Source organism: Myxine glutinosa, chromosome 5 (genome assembly GCF_964187855.1).
Source record: "Myxine glutinosa chromosome 5, kmMyxGlut1.1, whole genome shotgun sequence".
Classification (NCBI taxonomy): domain Eukaryota; kingdom Metazoa; phylum Chordata; class Myxini; order Myxiniformes; family Myxinidae; genus Myxine; species Myxine glutinosa.
The window spans coordinates 126,840,548-126,861,203 of NC_136265.1; the positions used below are offsets into that span (position 1 = coordinate 126,840,548).

Below are 20,656 nucleotides of genomic sequence, written 5' to 3' on the forward strand. Positions count from 1 at the left end.
TGACATGGGCATTGAGGAGGTTTGGAGTGGAGGAATGGTTGATCAGAGTTGTGATGGCAATGTACGAGAGAGCTCTTTTGTTGCTTTTGTTGCACAGCTGTAAGGACGAATGATGGGAATCGTTGTGAGTTTGAGGTCAAGGTGGGAGTGCATCAGGGGCCGGTACTAAGTCCACTACTATTTGTTGCTGTGATGGAGGTGCTGGCTCAGAATGTAAAGGAGGGTTTACCGTGGGAGTTGTTGTATGCAGATGATCTGGTGTTGTTTGTGGAAAGTATGGATGGACTGAAGGAGAAGATGAGCAAGTGGAAGGAATGCATGGAGGCAAAAGGACTGAAGGTGAATATCGGAAAGACGAAGGTGATGGCAAGTGGTAAAGCATGTGGTGAGGTGGAAATAACTGGGAAGTGGCCGTGTGCTGTGTGCAGGAAGGGTGTCGGAGTGAACTCCATTCAATGTACAATGTGTGCTGAGTGGGTTCATCAAAAATGTAGTGGTCTGAGAGGGTCATTAACCAGTGTGGCAGCTACATTCAAGTGTAAGGTGTGCACAGAGGGAGCTGCAGATGGAGGAAATGTTGAGTTGGATCTTGGAGACGGCGTGAAGCTGGAAGGTGTGAAAACATTTTGCTGCCTTGGAGACATGTTGAATGAAGGTGGATCAGACTCGACAACGGTTGCTGGAGTGAGATGTGCATGGAAGGAGTTTTGGGAACTGAGTGGCGTGCTGATGAGGAGGGGAGTGTCGTTGCAGCTGAAGGGAAAGGTGTATGCTGCATGTGTGATAAGTGTTATGATTTATGGGAACGAGACATGGGTAATGAACCTAGAGCAGCAACGAAGGCTGGAAAGGGTGGAAATGCTAATGGTTCGGGGGATGTGCGAAGTATCGTTGAGAGAGAGAGAGAGAGAGAGGAAGACAAATGATAAATTGCGAAAGATGATGGGAATAGAGCCTGTGATGGATGCTGTGAAGAGAAAGAGGTTGAGATGGTTTGGTCATGTGTTGAGGAAGGATGAAAGTGACTGGTTGAGAAGAGTGATGGAAATGAATGTAGAAGGAATTGGAGGACGGGGAAGACCGAGAAAAACTTGGTTAAAGGTGGTGGAAGAAGAAATGCGGGCAAGGGGGTTAACAAGCGGAGATGTAGAAAATGGGGCCCGCAAGGCTAACCCCCGCTCTTGCAGGGAAAATGGCCTTAAACTGCCTGTTGTTGCGTGTTGTTGCTCCACGAAAGTCAACCTCACCTGAAACATTGTAGATTAGGAATGCATAGCTCACATGGTTTTTGAGCTATTATGAAAGACTCCTTCCTGCTCTCAAATGCTTAAGTGAAAGTGATGGTAAAATATTTGGGAAGATAAATTGTTTGGTTTTATTACAAGCTTGAACTTTGTGGCTTAACTTATTTGGAACTTCGATGTTTCATCCCCCAACCACAATATGTCTCACTCCTTTCATCCCTTCCTTCCTTCCTGCCTCTCTCTCCCTCCCTTTCTTCCTTCCCCCCTCTTTTCCCTGTCTCTTTTTCTCCTTACCTCCCCTCTCTCTTCCTCTGTCGTGTTGTAGCTGCATCCTCGCTCTGATGCCAAGAGCCCACGAGCGAACTTGGGCGTCCTGCTTATCGAGTTCTTCGAACTTTATGGTCGGCACTTCAACTATCTGAAGACTGGGATCCGAATAAAAGATGGCGGCTGTTACATTGCCAAGGATGACATGCAAAAGGAGATGGATGGTTACCGGCCCTCTATGCTTTACATTGAAGATCCCTTGATGCCCAGTGAGTCGGACCCTCTGTCGTGTGGATATCCATTTTAAAATAGCTGTTTATCGTGGCTACATGGTTTACCACTGCGAGAAAATCGTTCCACTTCTTGAAATCGTCTTGGGGCATTTAAACTGATTCGCAATTTAATTTGGAAATATGGAAATGCTTGGGAATTTAAAAATGAACTTTATCAAAACTTTGTTTTTCCCTTTCTCATTCTAACCCCTTCCCCAAAATCAAGGCAATGATGTTGGTCGAAGCTCTTATGGGGCGATGCAGGTCAAGCTGGCTTTTGACTCTGCATACCTCATTCTTAGCCACGCTGTCTCCCCACTCACACGATTTTATCCACACCGTGAACAAATCACGTGAGTGAAGCGATCAAGTGATGAACTGGGGGTGTAGAATGTGATTTCTGGTGTTTTGTTCTCCATTTCCCCCACCCCTTCCCCTCCCATATTGCTCCTCCCAACCCTGTTAATGCTTCTCCTGATGCAATATTTTTCGGGAAAGGTGGGATGGGATGTTTTGCTGGCTAATTTATCTTGCTATAATGGAGCAAACGTGAATGTCACCGTAACTCCAAAATTGATGCGGCAGAAATAGCGCCACCTATGGTGGTCGTCATTACTACAAATCATATTAGTTTATCGTATAACATGTTGTGATAAATAACATTTCTTTTAAAAAGGACAAAAATTATTAAGTGCATTTCCAAGACTGTGCTGCAGCACATTGCCCACCAAAGGTGAGATGTGGTTTCAGAGTGTGGCGTTCGCAAGATAGCTTGTCGGCATGTACGTGCCCAGTCCCTTGAGCTGTCTAACCTGGGTTTGAATGTCGACTCTGCTATAAACTGCCATCCTGGTGTTTTGTATAGCAATGCACCATCCATTTGATGGACATTAAGTTGGACATCCCATTAGCCAGCACTGGTCGTTTATGGATGTCAGATTTCGTGGTGTCTTTCATGAAGAGTAGTCATCACCGGCACTGAAACAAATTCAAATTTCCCGCTACCTCCAGCTGAATGTCAGGGCAGGCCAGCTGTTTTGTGAAAGACTTGGACTCGACTTTTCCCAGCCTATCCGACAAAGGATGGGACTAACTGAGGCTGGTGTGTGTGCGTGTGCGCGTGCGCTAACCTTTATATGACCTGTGCAAGATCGTTTGTGGATAAGCCGGTGTTGATGATCCACGTCCACGACGTGTGTGTTGCCCTTCCTGCAGCACGCTGGGCCGTGTGTTGAAGGTGATTCCTGAAGTGGTGGAGTACCGTGCATTCATCCAATGCCGATGGGGTGCGAAGATCCACCGAGTGATTGATAACAGTAAGGAATTTTTCTCCTTACCTTCAAAGCATTTAGCCACACGTTCTCCATATTTTGGGTTGACTGACTTTTTTTTTGGACATCAATCAATTCCTGTTTGTCACCATGTTTTACTATCATGCTTCCTTTCTGTAAAGGGTTTTCCAATCTTTCTTGCACCATAAAACTCATTCGGCCGTCTACCATCACTGTTGCTGTGCGTGTCTGTCTGGATAGGGCATGGTGATAACGACTGCTCAGACAGCAATGGAAACCTGGACAAGCACCCACCATCGGGCCTTGACTATTCTGCTCGTGGCTCTGAATCTTCTGGAAGTGGGTCTTCGTCTGGGTTTGGGCGTAGCTTGCACCGGGGATCCAGCTCAAGCCGCTCATCCAGCGTGTCTTCCCAGGGAAGCTCCAGTGACTCGGTAAGGTGGTTGGGCTTGTGTGAACCGTCGATTATGATGAGATTGTGGATTCAAAAATGGTAGCATTTTTCATTTGTAATATGTCGATGGCCGAAGGAAAGTTTTTGAAATCCTGGTTTTCATTTGCGTATATATACAGTGCCTATAGAAAGTCTACACCCCGTTTCAAAATTTTCACCTTTTGTTACCTTATAGCCTGGAATAAAATTGCATTAAATCAGACGTTTTCCACCTTTATTTACACATCGTATGTCACAACTTCCAAGCGAAAAACAAATTCCACAAATTTCAGAAAATTAATTAAAAATATAGAACTAGAATATCTTAGTTGGACAAGTGTCCACCCCCCTGAGTTGATCCGTGGTGGAAGCACCTTTTACAGCAATTATAGCTGTGACTCTGTTGGGATACATCTCTACCAACTTTGCACACCTTGATTGGGCAATATTTGCCCCATTCTTCTGCACAAAACTGTTCAAGCAGTTGTGTGGGGAGCGTTGATGTCAAGTTGTGTGGGGAGCGTTGATGGACAGAAAGCAATCTTCATGTCATGCCACAGATTTTCGATTTGATTGAGGTCTGGGCTCTGACTGGGCCACTCAAGGATTTAGGTTGGGGATTTAGATTGGATTTAGGTTGGGGCTCTGACTGGGCCACTCAAGGATTTAGGTTGGGGATTTAGATTGGATTTAGGTTGGGGCTCTGACTGGGCCACTCAAGGATTTAGGTTGGGGATTTAGATTGGATTTAGGTTGGGGCTCTGACTGGGCCACTCAAGGATTTAGGTTGGGGATTTAGATTAGATTTAGGTTGGGGCTCTGACTGGGCCACTCAAGGATTTAGGTTGGGGATTTAGGTTGGGGCTCTGACTGGGCCACTCAAGGACATTTATCTTTTTGTTCCTCAGCCACTCCAGTGTTGCGTTGGCTGTGTGCTTTGGGTCATTGTCATGCTGAAAGGTGAACTTCCGTCCCAATTTCCAGCTTTCTTGCAGAGGGCAGCAGGTTTTCCTCTCGGATTTTTCTGTATTTTGCTCCATCCATTTTCCCTTCTATCCTGACAAGTGCCCCCGTCCCTGCTGATGAGAAACATCCCCATACCATGATGCTGCAGGCTCCATGCTTCACAGTAGGGATGGTGGTCGTTGGGTGATGTGATGTGTTGTGTTGGGTTTGCGCCAAACGTGACATTTTACATTTATGCCAAAAAGTTCCATCTTGGTTTCGTCAGACCACAAAACGTTTTGCCACATTGCTTCAGAATCGCCAGAGTGATTTTTTGCATTCCTCAAATGGGACTCAAGATAGGCTTTTTTGAGTAATGGCTTCCTTCTTGCCACCCTACCATACAGGCCAGACTTGTGGAGTGCTTGGGATATTGTTGTCACATGCACACAGTGACCAGTCTTTGTCATAAAGGCCTGTAGCTCTTTCAAAGTTGCCATTGGTCTCTCGGTGGCCTCTCTGATCAGTCTGCTCATTGCTTGGTCACCTGGTTTGGAGGGACAGCCTGATCTAAACATGGTTTTGGTGGTGCCATACGGATTCCACTTCTTGATTGTCTTGACTGTGCCCTAAGGTATATTCTCGGCCTTTAATATATTTTTTTATACCCATACCCTTATCTGTACTTTCCGCAACTTTATCCCAGAGGTCTTATGAAAGCTCCTTGGTGCTCATGGTTGAATCTTTGCTGTGAAATGCACTGCACAGCAGAGGAAACCTACAGGAACAGCTGATTTTATTCTTAAATAATCAGAATCACTACAATTTAACACAGGTGGAGGCCATTTGACAATTAACAATGGCAATTGTGTCAATGGAGGCAATTAACTTGGTGTCATTTTGAAGGTGATTGGTTACACCTGAGCTTAATTACAATTGCTATTATAAGGTGGGTGGACACTTATCCAACCAAGATATTCTAGTTTTGTAATTTTAATTGACTTTGTCATTTGTTTTTCACTCGGAAGTTGTGAGTTGCAATGTGTAAATAAAGGTGGAAAAAGTCTGATTTAATGCATTTTCATTCCAGGCTACAAGGCAACCAAAGGTGAACATTTTGAAATGGGGTGTAGACTTTCTATAGACGCTGCATTTTTGTTTTGAATCGTGTGGTCTGGCTTGTTGGCCATCATTAGTGAAGTCGATTTGTAGCAGTAACAGCTAAACGTTTTTTCCATTCGTTTTTTAAAATGTTTTTTGTTTATTTAAAAAAAAAAAATTCAGCCAAAGTGTGTTTGCAACTTTATGAGTTTCGGCTCCTTTGCGATGACTTGTCTTGTGGGTGGTACAGGAGCCTGATACAACCCGAACTCACTCGGCTGCCTGCTTGAGGCCCACAAACTGCATCCAGTTTGGCCTGCTACCCTCTGCTACCCCCACCATGCCTCCTCGGAGCTATACCGTCCACCAAGGACCAGTTCCTGCCAAGGTGGCCATGCAGCCATTTCCATTACAATTCTATCCTCATTTATTGAATCCCTGTTTTGAACGATTGGATTAACGAGATTCAAAGGGCAAAACGGGCGTGATTGTTTTAGTCGCTTTCAAATGCTTTATCGTGTGAGATTTTTCTTTGCTTTCCATTGATGCTGATACATGCGTGGGAATATTGTGGTATCTTGTCAACATGTGCGCTGGCCTTTTTCTATCGATTATCTTCTTTGTGGTTTCTTATCTTCAATTGATGTACAACAAAGTACTAGCAGAAGCCCGTGGTAAAAATACCACATTATAAAAAGGAGGCCTTTTATTCTTATGCTAGTTGAAAGTCTTCAAAACTTGAGGTTGTATGCATTTCTTAACAGCAAGAATATTTTTTTCCCAGGAGTGATAGAGGCAGCAGTCTGTTGCTTATACACTGCCCACGTTCAAATTCTATCTGATTGAAAAAAATTACAATTTTCCCGTACGTTTGGATTAATTAAATAAAATAAATTTATCCAAAGAGTTTCTGTGTTTCAAGGTGAGGCAGACAGGCAGGCAGCATTAATCGTGTTTAATCGGTTTCCATGAAGAAGCCTGGCGTTGGCTTAGCGGTCAGGGTGCCGGCTTGGGATCCTAGGATCCTGGGTTTGAATCCCGGTCGATCGCTGAATTAACGCCAGGGGGGTTGACTCAGCCTGTCATCCTTCCGAGGTCGGCAAATTGAGTACCAGCTTGCTGGGATGAATGATCACGGTGTGTACCCCGATTCAGAATAGGTACACCGTATCCCTGCGCATCGTAAGAGCGTGACCAAGGGTTGGCGTTAGGAAGGGCATCCGGCCATAAAAACATTGCCTCAAACAGGGAACCATGATTGTCATGGGGCCCGCAAGGCTAACCCTCGCTATAGCGGGGAAAATGGCCTTAAAACGATCATTCATTCAATCGGTTTCTATGAGGACATTTTCTCTCAGCCTGTGACAGAAGAACTGGTGACTTTGTCCTAGGAATTTGGCAAACGCTGTCTCTCTGTGGTCATTGTCCCAAACAAAATCAGACCAGGAAGAGGTGAAAGCAAGGGGTGTGGCTACACTGACGAAGTGTGAAATAAAACTGAAGGCTTATTGCTGACAATAATATGGCCTCTGAAAAAAACCCCCCCAAAAAACCGAATCTATACAATGAAGTAGGAATGGTCTATTTGCACATTTGCCATCTGCTCTGGTTTTTAGCCGATCTCGACAAGACTCACTTACCTGCTCATTTGCATTGAGGGATGTCCTACGTTTGTCGGCTTCTTGGGAGTACCCACGATGAAATGCCAAACTGTCACTGAAAGTCCCTAGAGTGTAATTCATAGCTGTAGAAAAGCTGTCTGAATAGAAAGGAGATGATATGACATCTCGTGGAGGAAATTTGTCAAGCGTGGAAATCATCATTATTCCGGCAAGGAACAACTCCATTGAAAGGGATAAATTTTAGAGCGAGAGAAAATGGGCCTGGTAACATGGTGAAATTCTTTTTTCTTTTTGAGAATAGCTAACCCAACCATGAAGGATACTTTAAGATATGTAACCCTCATCACTCTCCTTTTATCGGATCAAAATCTCTTGCATGGTGTGTCGGTGCATTTGCTTGTGCAAATAACAGAGACCTTTCTCTTCCACTTTGTTCATTGACTTTTCATTTCCGTGTCCTGATCTCCCCACTTACCTCAGAAGCCGGTTTCCCAAGCTCCTGGGTTTCAGTCAGGCCCCCCTCTACGACCAACTACAGGAACGGACGCGGGTCCCAGCACCTCTTGCCAGCCGCAAGAGCATGGCACGGCGCAGCCTCTTCGTGTCACCATGGACCCATCACCTGGAAACAGCCCTTTGCACAGTCCTCGTATCCAGCCCAGGGTATGAGCCCCATGATTGTTTCTACCTGTGGATTGTACATGCCCCCTCTTGTATTGATACATCGGTACACTTTTTTGTATCCAAATGTGAGGCTGATGGAGGAGCTGAAAGATGCTGCACTGTATCGAGACTTAGTGGAGCAAAATGAACAGTAGAAAAAGAATGGGCGGGGGGGGGGGGGGGGGGGGCGACACCAACAGCAGGTATGAGGGATAAAATGGAGGGAGACTTCGACCAATAAGCGATGTGGTGGACAAGATGGATACAGCCGCAAACTGTCAGGAAGGACAAACTGGAAACTTGGAAGGAGGTGGGATTGGGGGAGGGTAAACAGGTGTAGAAAAGGGTGAAAATCTTCTTCTTCTTTTTGCCATCGTGCTTTTCTGGCATTCATGTTGTAGTCCGTGTTGTGCGGGATATGTATGCATGCATACATGCGCTCATGTACTCTCTTGCCATCTCGTCTCAAATTAGGGCTGGAAGATATCTTGATATTTCTGGCTCTATATAAACACCTTTAGAGGCCATTTTTCCCCGCAAAGCAGGGGTTGGCCTTTTTCGGGCACCGTGGTTGTTGTTGTTTTTCGGTCCCCTTTTTGAAGCAATGTTTTACGGCCGGATGCCCTTCCTGACACCAACCCTTTTTGCCGCCTTTAACGACAAACAGGGAATTACCAGTGAACTGGTACTCAATTTGCCGACCTCGGAAGGATGACAGGCTGAGTCAACCCCCCTGGCCTTAATTCAGCGATCGACCGGGATTCGAACCCAGGCCTAAGCCGGCACCCTAGCTGCTAGCCCAACACCAGGGATCTATAAGATAAGATAAGCTCTATAAGATATTGAAAAAATATCGTCAACATGATGATGCTTTTTTCGAACTGTCAATATATCGGCACATTCCATAATGGAAAGAGTGGTGTGCGGTATCGCAAACTGAAGAGTTTTAGTCGCATTTTGTTTTATTTAGTAAGAATATCGACATGAAGGACTCGTTTTATCATAACATGAGGCCCAGGAAAAAAAAACAAGATGTACGCAACATGATTCTCTCTCCCCTTTCACGCGCATGCTGAGAAATCTTTGTCTCATCTCAGTTGCATGTTTACCTGCCTCATCAGCAGGGTCTTCCGTTAAGGATCCCGAGTCTGCGCCTCCAACTCTGAACTCCAACTCAAACCCCATGCAGGAGAGCTTTTATCCAGATGGTGAACTGGGCATAAAAAAAAGTGTTGACCCCAGGGCAGCTCACAAATGTAAATAGGCTTGATATGCGTTTACATCTGTGCAGTCCTTAGGATAGGAGAAGTGAGGGTTTGCAAGAGAATGTGGCTGGATCGGATGATTATCGGAGCCAGTAGATCGTTTTGTGTGATTTGGGCACAGGACGTCACATTCTTAGAAATGGTGAATGCGAAAGGCGGCACTTGTCCTGTGCCGGCCTCACTTTATTGCACAGATCAGGATTGTGTTGAATAAACCTGTTTACAAGCCACTCTTCCTGGCAAACACATCCATCTTGCTTTCCCTTTAAGGTTCACAGCTCGAAGCGACTTCTTTTGGCACGGTAACTGCTTGAATTAAAAGGCATGCAATTTAAAACAGATTCAGTCGTGAACCCAAAAGTTTCTACCATTGTTGGCCCTTCTTCTGTAGCACGAGTTCCATTTATTTATTTATTTATCTGAGGACTACAATCCATGACCGAATGACAGCATAGCGTTTGCCGTTGCCACCTGCGCTCATGTGTGGCCCTGTTGTAAACTGGAATTCCATGACCCAACACTCGGAAGACCTTTGCTTTGCTGACTGTTTCGTCCGGTCAGGTGGAAGTTTTCACTGAAGTTGAAAATTTCATGTTTTGAAGGGCTAACTTTCTGGAGGACTGATGGACGCAGCTTTTAGAAGGATTTAGCGTTGTTTTCTTGTTCTGATCCTCTGTGTAGGGGGAGAGGGGGGAGCAGAAAAGGCTGACAAAGGAGGGAATGCAGTTGGATCATTTGACACGAATGGAGAGAATGTGATTAGACCCAAGCTGTTGTGTTTTATATAGTAGATATATATATTTTTCCCTTTGCATACCTTCTGACATCCCCAAGAACAATTTTTAAGTATTTTTATTTTTTCAATTAAAGCAATGTATTGCTCTTGAATGAGTTGTTACGGTGCATGAATCAAAGGGGTTTAACTGTGATTTGGTCATAAAATCAAACGAGCTTCACAGACCATTTTGTTTTAAGTTTACACGTTTGTTTTTTTTAATTTTTTTTTTTGGTTTGTGTAGAGTCTAGGCTCGTGGAAGAGCTAGTACACTGAATGGATCAGGAAGTAATAGGACAAAATGAACGAGAGAGATAGATAGATAGATAGTGGTGGGAGAAACCCCAACAATGCAGTTGAAGGACAAGATAGAAGGAGACCTGGGCAAGCAATTTGTGTGGGAAGTAATGGGGGGCAGAAAAGGATGCACGAGGTGGACAAGATGGATATAGAAGGAAACACTCGGAATTTGGAAGGAGGAGGGCTTTGGGTTGGGGGTTCCCGAGGGTAGAAAAGATCATGGTTTTGGATTGGAGACGATATGAGATGGTGGGGAACAGCTGTCACAAAGATGAGGAGGGAAGAATGAAATCGTAGAGTTTGTGGAAGTTTGTTCCACAGGCGGGGAAAAAAGAGGAATAAGTGGAGGTGAGCAGTGATCCTGGACTTTGGTAGTTTCGCCAGAAGGGGTTTGATGGTGGACCTTGTGTTCTGCAAAAACCTGGGGGGTGACGAAGCACAGGGAGTGCAGTGGGTGCGAGACCAGAAAGGAGGTGGTAGAAGACAGACCACTGACCTGTCTGCGATGTGGAAGTGATTGGACCATCGACTCACCTTCATTGTGGGAGATTCCAATGATCTTGTAGGCCTTGGTTCTTTCCACGGCATCAAGCTGAGCTAGGTTTGAGGCTGGTGAGCCAGCCCGGAGGGGAGAGCAGTAAACCAAGCTGTGGATGAAATCCTTGGAGGTAGATCGGAGTTCAGATGCACTAAGGAAAGACATTTTACGATGGAGGATTCCCAGTCACTTGTAGGGCTTTGGCCTTATTCAGCATATTTCTGTTTAATATAGACATTAACAGACATTTGAAGGATATTTCCATAAGAGGATTAAAAAGAACCACCAAGCTTTTCATTGTGTACTCCTCAGGTGAAATTTGCACTCAGTGAATGAGACATGGAAGAACCTGTATCGGCCACTGTGCAACAAGACAAATTCTGATTGGATGCTCTCTTCTGACATAATCACTTCCCAATACTCTAGGTTTTTTTTTTTTGGTTTTTTTTCTTACAAGATCGAGGCTCGTGAAAGAACTAACATTCATCACACAAAAAGTCAAAACCGACACAGAAAACACAAAATAATGGGAGCGGTAAACAAGATAAGATGGGGAGAGAGGGGGAAGGACGCAAACACAACATTTGAGAGCAGGGACATCAAGAGAAATGTGGGAGGAAGAGGGCTTGGGGGGGGGGGGGGGGGGTCGAGGTGGGAGAGGTATAAAACATATGGACACTGCAAGGACTTCCAGGAAAGAAGTTGGAATTTCAAAAAAGTGGATCTGGGGTGAATTAGCGGGGGTAGAAAAGATCAAGGTTTTGGATGGGGGAAGATAAGAGATGGTGGTGAACAGTTGTTTTAAATACCTGGAGGGAGGAGTGGGATTGAAGGGAGTGGAGGAGTTTGTTTCAGAGGCGGGAGAAAATGGGAATGAAAGAGTGAAGGTGAGCAGAGAGCCTAGATTTTGGCAGTTTAACCATAAGAGGGTTGCTGTCAGATCTTGTGCGACCTGTAGGAATATTTGGGGGATAGAGCACAGAGAGAGCTGGGGGAGCAAGCCCGGAGAGGAGTCAGTAAAAGACAGAAAGACCACCAACCTGCCTGCGGTGAGTGAGTGAAAGGCCCTCGGACTTAGCTTCATTGCAGGAGATTCCAATGATTCTGAAAGCTTTGGTTTCAACAGCGTGAAGCCGAGCTCGGTGTGAGGTAGGAGCACCGGCCCATAGGGGAGAACAGTATTCCATTGAGCTGCAGATGAAAGCCTTGTATGTGATGAGCTCAGGTGTGCCAAGGAAGGACTTCGCTCGACGGAGTATGCCCAATCGGCGACTGGCTTTGGAGGCCAGCTTGGAAATGTGTTTTTCCCAAGAAAGATCATGGCAGATAGTGAGACCCAAAAGCTTGAGCGACAGAACTTCTTGGAGAGGATTGTTGAGAAAGTAGATGGGAGGGTTGTCCAGTCGGTCTTTTCGGAGAGACATAGAGTGTGAGATTTGTCAGGATTGAAAGACATGTTACACTTGTTTGACCAGTCTGTGATTTTGTCCAGGTCTGCAGAGAGTGAGGAGGCTGCAGAATGCCAATTTGAGGGATGAGGAATGGAGCGGCAGAGAGTGGAGTCATCAGCAAAGAGATAGAGATGTTTTTACCAAAGAGTCGGAGAGATCATTGATGAAGACAAGAAAAAAGCACAGGGCGCAGAACACTGCCTTGGGGAATTCCAGCCTGAACAGAAAGGGGAGATGAGAGAAATCCATTCAGGGCCACACGTTGCCTACGACCTGAGGGGAAGTCCGCAAGCCATGCGTGGAGATTTCCATGGATACCATAGGAGGAGAGTTTGGTGAGCAGACCTGGGTGCCAGACCGTATCGAAGGCACGTGATATGTCAAGGGAGAAGGCTCTGATTTCCTGTTTGGCATTGAGGACCTCCATCCATTGTTGAGACAGCAGAAGCAGCATGTCCAGAGTAGAATGACCTGGTCTGAATCCAAATTGATGATCGGAGATCAAGCCATTGGAGAAGAGGAAGGATCTGATATCTGAAGCAATGATGGATTCCATGTCCTTGCTGATAATTGGGAGCAGGCTGATTGGTCTGTAGTTGCAAGGATCTGTTTTTGCACATTTTTTTGTGTAAAGCGGTGATGTTTGCTGATTTCCAAGATGTTGACAGATGACCTTGAGCAAAGGAGAGGGTGAAGAGAACAGAGAGGGTAAGATGGAGCAGCAGAGCAGGATTTCAGGACCCGTGGGCTGATGCCGTCTGGTCCAGTTGCAGAATCAGAGTCGAGGTTGGACAAAAACTTCTCCACCTTGTCAGGAGAGAAGGACACAGAGTCCAGGAACAGTTGGGTTTGACTGGGTAAGGTGGGAACAGAGAGATGGGTTTGGGACACAAGATTTTGAGGCAAACACAGAGTTGAGGCATTCGGCTTTGTCACTGCAGTGTCAACTGTGTAGCCATTTGAGGTAAGGAAAGGGATGGAGGGGGAACAAACACCAGAAATGGATTTGACCAGACGCCACCAGGATTTGGAGGAAGGAGACAGGTTTGAGAGTTCTTTCTTGAGTGTGGAGAGATAGTGCTTCCTGGCTCTCCTGAGGGTAGACACACACTTGTTCCGAGCTTGGTGGAAGGAACTGAGATTGCCTTCAGTTGGATTAGCCTTCCAAGAGGCAAAGGCAAGTTGTTTCAGGGCAACTGCCTCACCACAAGATTCAGTGTACCATGGCTGGGAGGAAGGGATAAATGAGGAGGAGCATGTGTTCAGTGTTCAGTGCTCCAATTGGAGGTTGCAGATTCTGGGGCGTTCCACTTGGGCTACTGCAGAATCTTCTTCATCAGCATCTGTGATTGGGAGATGAATTTTCATTCCTCCTCTTCTTTGCACAAGTAAGCATTGTGAATGGGCAAATTATTTTTGCAGCATAACATAGGATCCAAGTAATAGATCTATATGTCGCTTCTAGTTGTCGCAGATGTGTTGTACTTCGTCTTCTACTCAATGTCTTGAATGTATCCACTACACTGTTTGGCATAGTTTGCGTTCTCAGATGCTGTCCAATAGCAGATGCCCACGACATTTTGATCGAAGCTCGGATCTTCCTATAAGCACACACCGGCTGTATTCTTGTACCATAAGTGTTGGTCCTGATGGACAAAGGGACGTGCTGCTTGATTCTGTTTGTCAAGGTCTGGGTAGTTCTGCCTACATACCGAGCATCACCCTGGCACTTGATGTTGATGAAGAGGATTCTGCAGTGGCCCTAGTTGCCACACCCCAGACTCAACAAAATCCAATTGGTACACTGAACACTGTACAGGCTCCTCCCACTGAGAGCATTGGGAGGTGATTATGTCAGCAGAGAGCATCCAATCAGAATTTGTTTTGTTGATAGGTGGCCTATATTGGTTCTTCTTCCTCCATGTCTTGTTCACTTTGTTGCGAATGTCACCTGAGGAGTGCATTTCGAAAAGCTTTGTGGTGTGTTTTAAATTCTGTTTCGTGAAAATGTCCTCAAATGTCTGTTTGTCTATCAAATTTTTGTCGCAGTAAACATCTTTTTTATTTCTGTTTATGGAATTTGAACCTGGAATCCCAGCATCAAGTGCTAATTTATCTGGGAACGTCAAACAGGCTAATCTGCATGCAGTACTTGTTAGTTTTCACTTCTTTCCCTTTTTGTGCACACACACCACTTGCATGTCTGATGATCTTTGCCTCCTCTCGAGCCCAATTGTACGTTATTGCGGGTGTCATGTCCCAAAATATCAGTTTGTGGTTATTCGGGGAAGGAGGGGAATTGTTGTCGTCTTTCTTCAGTTTTATATATTTATTTTTACTTTAGCAGTGCGTTATGATATTCCAGATTATTTTGTTAATCAATGGGATTAAGATAGTGGGGCATATCCATGATGTGAACTGCAGTATGAGAGTATTGTTTTTAAAATGGTACACAACCTCGGTTTGTAGAAGAGCGATGTTAAGACTGTGGAAGAAGGAAGGAAACAGTGGCCTGCTTGTGAGAAGGTTGGGTTGAGGTGATTGAGGGGGAAGGGGAGGTTTCGAAAATATCATGGATGAAGGTAGAGATGGTGAGACAGTGGTGTACTGCTAACCTGTTGCCCAGGAGGGCAGACTGGGATTAAACAGACTCAGGAAGGTGAATCCAAAAACTGGAAAAAAGAGGAACAAGGGACAGGTCTGGGGATTTTTGGAGTTTCCTTTGGAGGGTTTAATTGGATGAACGTGTGAACCGGATGGACTTGGAGCATCAGGGGATTGAAAGAGAAAAGGGAGCAAGACCGGAATAGAGGCGGAAATAAAACACAGGTTCGCATACTGTCCACGATTGCAGGCACCTGTCATCCACTTATCTGTGTGACTACAACAGGAGCTGATTACTCCAAATCAGCATGGAAAATTGTTGGAACGGATGGTGTTTTGATCGATTTATCCTGACACTTGTAGGAAAAGTTCTTCCATAGTTTTGCATTTTGTCGAATGACAATATTGCCATAAGCGTTTTCAATTTGTTAATCGGTGCCACTTGTTGTCTCGTCTCCCCCAGGCAAATGTTTGCACACAAATGGCAGCTCCTGAGCCTTTCCCGCAAAACAACCAAGTCCCACACCACCATCAACTGCAGCAGTCACTGCCACAGTTCTCCAGCAAACCGCCGGCCGAGAGGTTACCTCCACCTTTGCCGGCACCGGGTCGTGTCTCGGCTCATCGCGGAGGGCAGCACTTTGGATACGGTCTCGGCAAGCGGAGAAGATATCGCCGGGACGGCACAATGAACGGTCTCGGTCGCTGAGCACTTGTGCCGCATCTCGCCCGTGAAGCCCTTTTGCGAAACTTTTCTTGCGAGACTGTTGGGTGATTGGACAGCAAGCATTGAGCTGGAGAGGAGATAACTCTCACTACCCAATGGTTAAATCTTCATCCCTTCCCCACTACCCCAAGGTGGGATTTGCACTTTTCACTTGTGGGGTTAAAAAATAAAAAAAATCTTAAAAGGTAGAAGAAAACAAGAGGGGGGGGTTAAAAAAAAAAAACTTAAAAGAAGAAAAAAAAAATCAAAAAAGTTGCCGACGTTTTATTTTGACCCTTTTTTTTTCTCTCGTTTTTTGGGGAGGAAAGCTCTGCTGTTGTTCGTCATGAGAATGCCTTCGTTCTTTGTTGCCATCGCCCACTTTGCAACAATGGTTGTCCATTTTTCTCTACAAAAGCCCAGGACGTCCATCCATCCCACTGTGCAGTCCTTCCAGAATTTATATTCCAAATTCCACTCTCCAGCCCCTACTCCTCCCCCTCCCCCCACCCCTTCCCGTATCACCATTGGCGTTGCAGCATTCAATAATTGCCCCCGACCCCGAACCCAACCCCACATTTCCACCTGTCGCTTTTATGCTCGTCTCTTGCCATACGTCTGAGTGGACCTACTGTCCTGAAGCTCTGCGGCATGAATTGGTGCTATGGACGATCACTTGTGACCTCGGGGTCTGGATGCTCAACCTTTTTTTGGGTGGCTTTGCCGGGGTGGTGGTGAGCGGTTTTGGGCCCACCCTGGTCATGGCGGTCTGTGACGGCTTCAACAACTCGAGATGAGGTCACGTCAATCGACGGGCAGCTTTTCCTTTTTTTTTCTTTCTTTTTTTTTTCCTCTTTCTTTCTTTCCTTCCTTTTTTTCTTCCTTAAACGTTTGCCAACTATTGAGCCTCCTTTATATATATTTTTTGTTTTAAATGCCAGTTTTACTACTGTAACGGGGCCTCATGAATTTGGCTGAAGTACTTGTTCACTCCAGGTACTTGAGACTCTTGGCAGCGGACTATGCAAAAAAAAAAAAAAAGAAACACAAGGAAATGTACATAAATCTAACGCTATGCAGGTCTCGCCAATGGCTCATCTGTTACGTCACCACCGCCTTGTTTTCCAGAGCATGTGTAAATGATGACCTCTGCACTTTTACAGAGTCCGTTAACTTTTCCACAAAAACGCATTTCTTAACTCCATGAGGTTTGTCGGTTTATTTTGTTATTTTAATTATTCATTTATTTTTTTCTCCATCAGGTGTTCTTCCCACACTGCAAATGTTTGTTTGTTTGTGTTTGTTCATTTGGGGCTCTGTCAAGTTGAGCTTGTGTAAAAACCGATGTCGTGGCCCTGGCCTTTTTATTATTTTGTTGTTTTCAGGCTGTTTTATCCTCACTTTTAATCTAACGAAACGATGTATCTGTGGTGGTGCTCGCAATGAACTGCATCTTAATTGGATGTGGGGCCTTTTTTTTCTGGACCTCGTGGGGTCTGTCATCGTCGTCGAGAGAATGTGCCACAAAAGGTTTCTTACATCCTGAGGTCATTTGCAGTTTTTGGGTCTTGTCTCCCATTTTTTTTTTCTGCCTCTTCCTTCTCCCTCTCCACTGTTCACTCTCGACCACGCGTGTACTTGGCGAGAGAGAGAGAGACAGACAGCCATGGGGAGAGAGGCAGAGTCGAGTGTTCTACTGCTGTCGTAAACGTCTCGACATGCTTTCCCCCTAACTTATTTTGTTCCCCAGAATGCATCAGCACTGTCTTGGCCGTCTCATCGAACGGTATCTGTGCCAAGTCAACGGACGGTTTGCTGATCTGCTGTAGGTCGATGGCATTGAAGCGTCAACGTGGGATGACGATCCTGACCGGCCTTTCTTCAAAGGCCTACCTCTGCTGTATGGAAGTCTACCCCTTTGAGTCCCACCCATTCTCCTCGATTTGAATTCTGAGCAAGAAGACGGTTGTTATTCTCTTTCATTCCCAGACTGCTGATTTAGTGTGAATGAGCTCATTCACCTCTTCCACATCAAGAAGGTTTTGAAGTCTGCTGTGGGCAGTATCGGACTTCAAGATCGTTTGGATTTGGAATTTGTCATGTTGCAGTTGGTCTAGAGTACTGAGCCATTTGTACCGAAGGCTGTAGGGTTGGCCTTTCCTTGGGGTTCAGTCGTGGGAGTGTAACATGGACACGCTTGTTCGGTATGTTGGCTTTCCTTTTCTTCTTTTTTTTCCCCTCTCCCGCAAATGTACCCTGTTGTATCATAAATTGTTTTGTATAATCGCTAATAAAGATTTTATGGAAACTTTTAATCCCTATTGCTTTAATTTCTTCTGGCCCTTCATAGAATCTTGTTGCCACCTTTGGTTATTTCTGTTGCTTTCATGCAATATTGATCATGCTGTACTATTTCTCAGCTAACTTTCTTCTTCTTCTTCTGCTTCTGCTTCTGCTTCTGCTTCTGCTTCTGCATCTTCTTCTTCTTCATCTTTTACGACCGCAATTATTCCCACGTTCTTATGGCAAAAAAAAAAAAAAATTTATTTCACCAACCAGCTGGTCAGGCCTGACGCTAAGTAGTTGTGGCAGGAATTTGTGTATTTTTAATGGTGGGAGTATAGCTCGCCTTCACGAAGGACACCATAGGATCTTTAACGTCCATCAAGGAGAAGTACTGGCAGGCGGGCACTCTGGCATAACGTTTTTCTGATGGACGACACACCGATATGCCTCTCCCTGCATGCGAAACACCAGGGTGACTGTTTATAGCTGGGTGTGGATTCAAACCTTGGATAGTGCGTACCTCTCGGCAATCTTGTCAGTCAGGGCTCACTTGCTGATCAATAATAATTCATAAGGGTTTTAGTTTGTTGTTTTGGGGGTGGGAGGGGGGGGGGAGGGGGGTAACCTTGTGGAATAGTCTTTGTCTTTATACTGCGTTCCGATAATGTATTTTGACCTTTCTTGGGGCAGTCACTGTGTGGGCATCCGAAGAATGAATAAGACAAGTGTGTGTTTGTATGTCTGAAAATCATAGTAAAGAACGGGGCTACACGGATTTCCACCAAATTTTGCATTCAGAAAGTATTCAGACCCCTTCACTTTTTCACATTTTGTTATGTTGCAGCCTTATGCTGAAATCGTTTAAATTCATTTTTTCCCTCATCAATCTACACTCAATACCCCATAATGACAAAGAGAAAACAGGATTTTAGAAAGTTTTGCAAATTTATTAAAAATAAAAAACTGAAATATCACATTGACATAAGTATTCACACCCTTTGCTATGACACTTGCAATTTAGCTCAGGTCCCTCCCATTTCTCTTGATCATTTTTGAGATGTTTCTCCACCTTGATTGGAGTCCACCTGTGGTAAATTCAATTGATTGGACATGATTTGGAAAGGCACACACCTGTCTATATAAGGTCTCATAGCTGACGATGCATATCAGAGCAAAAACCAAGCCATGAGGTCGAAGGAACCCGCAGAGCTCAGAGACAGGATTGTGTCGAGGCACAGATCTGGGGAAGCCTACAAAAAAAAAATTCTGCTGCATTGAAGGTTCCCAAGAGCACAGTGGCCTCCAGAATTCTTAAAGGGAAGAAGTTTGGAACAACCAGGACTCTTCCGAGAGCTGGGGCCGCCCGGCCAAACTGAGCAATCGGGGGAGAAGGGCCTTGGTAAGAGGTGACCAAGAACCCGATGGTCACTCTGGCTGAGCTCCAGAGATCCTGTGTGGAGATGGGAGAAACTTCCAGAAGGACAACAATCACTGCAACACTCCACCGATCTGGGCTTTAGCGACCATCGGGTTCTTGGTCACCTCTCACCAAGGCCCTTCTCCCCCGATTGCTCAGTTTGGCCGGGCGGCCCCAGCTCTCGGAAGAGTCCTGGTTGTTCCAAACTTCTTCCCTTTAAGAATTCTGGAGGCCACTGTGCTCTTGGGAACCTTCAATGCAGCAGAAATGCTTTTGTAGGATTCCTCAGATCTGTGCCTCGACATAATCCTGTCTCTGAGTTCCTTCGACCTCATGGCTTGGTTTTTGCTCTGATATGCATTGTCAGCTGTGAGACCTTATATAGACAGGTGTGTACTTTTCCAAATCATGTCCAATCAATTGAATTTACCACAGGTGGACTCCAATCAAGGTGTAGAAACATCTCAAAGATGATCAAGAGAAATGGGAGCCACCTGAGCTAAATTTCAAGTGTCATAGCAAAGGATATGAATACTTGCAGTCATGTGAAAAAGTAAGTACACCCCATGTAAAGTTTTGACTTTTTCAACATATTTCAACATACAGCTATTTGATCTTCATTTCAACAATATTGAAAGATAAAGGTGATATAATATAACAAATATGAAACATTTACATTTTGTAGTCCATTGTATAATTTAAATAAACATAAATGCAAATTTCGCATGTGGAAAAAGTAAGTACACCCCTACATTTATCACGACTTCAAATACCTAAAATTAGAATCAGGTGCACCAGCTCAGGTGCAAATGATTAGAACATCGTTAGAGAGAATCTTAGAGGAACCTGTCGTCTTTAAACCTCAGACATTTAGTTTGGTTTGCTCTTTGTTGTTGAAGTGTGCGGCGTCACCATGCCTAGACCAAAAGAGCTCTCTGAGGCCTTCAGAAAGAAGGTTATAGATGCCTGCGGGTCTGGGAAGGGATTTAAAAAGATCTCCAAACAATTTGAAATCAATCATTCGACTGTCCGGAAGATCATTTCCAAGTGGAGAAGATTCCAAACAACGGCCAACTTGTTCAGGCCAGGCCGCCCCAGCAAGTTCAGCCTGAGAGCAGACCGCAAGATGCTGAAAGAAGTCTCTAAGAATCCCAGGATGTCATCACGGGACCTACAGGTAGCTCTTGCCACTGTTGATGTCAAAGTGCACGAGTCTACCATTATAAAGAGGCTGCACAAATTTGATCTACATGGGAGGTGTGCCAGGAGGAAACCTTTGCTGTCCTGAAAGAACATCAGGGCAAGACTAAAGTTTGCCAATGAACACCTAGGCAAAGACCAGCACTTCTGGAACAATATGCTCTGGACAGATGAGTCAAAGGTAGAGCTATTTGGCCACAGTACCAGAAGACATGTTTGGCGAAAACCAAAGACAGCATTTGACCACAAGAACCTGATACCAACTGTAAAGCATG

General features: G+C 45.1%; 1 protein-coding gene across 2 annotated transcripts in view; it reads left to right on the forward strand.

Moving 5' to 3' along the window:
- The window catches only part of LOC137427121 (terminal nucleotidyltransferase 4B), a 59,179-nt gene extending 41,386 nt beyond the window's left edge, over nucleotides 1–17,793 (forward strand). Inside the window, exons 7-13 of one of the 2 annotated variants that reach the window (XM_068116305.2) lie at nucleotides 1,570–1,780; nucleotides 2,010–2,136; nucleotides 2,999–3,099; nucleotides 3,316–3,509; nucleotides 5,805–5,942; nucleotides 7,657–7,839; nucleotides 15,236–17,793. In XM_068116305.2, the coding sequence (XP_067972406.1) occupies nucleotides 1,570–1,780; nucleotides 2,010–2,136; nucleotides 2,999–3,099; nucleotides 3,316–3,509; nucleotides 5,805–5,942; nucleotides 7,657–7,839; nucleotides 15,236–15,481 (1,200 nt within the window). In that variant the 3' untranslated portion in view covers nucleotides 15,482–17,793. The remainder of the gene's footprint in view (nucleotides 1–1,569; nucleotides 1,781–2,009; nucleotides 2,137–2,998; nucleotides 3,100–3,315; nucleotides 3,510–5,804; nucleotides 5,943–7,656; nucleotides 7,840–15,235) is intronic. The other variant, XM_068116306.2, reaches the window with a different exon arrangement.
- Nucleotides 17,794–20,656: the final 2,863 nt, after the last annotated feature.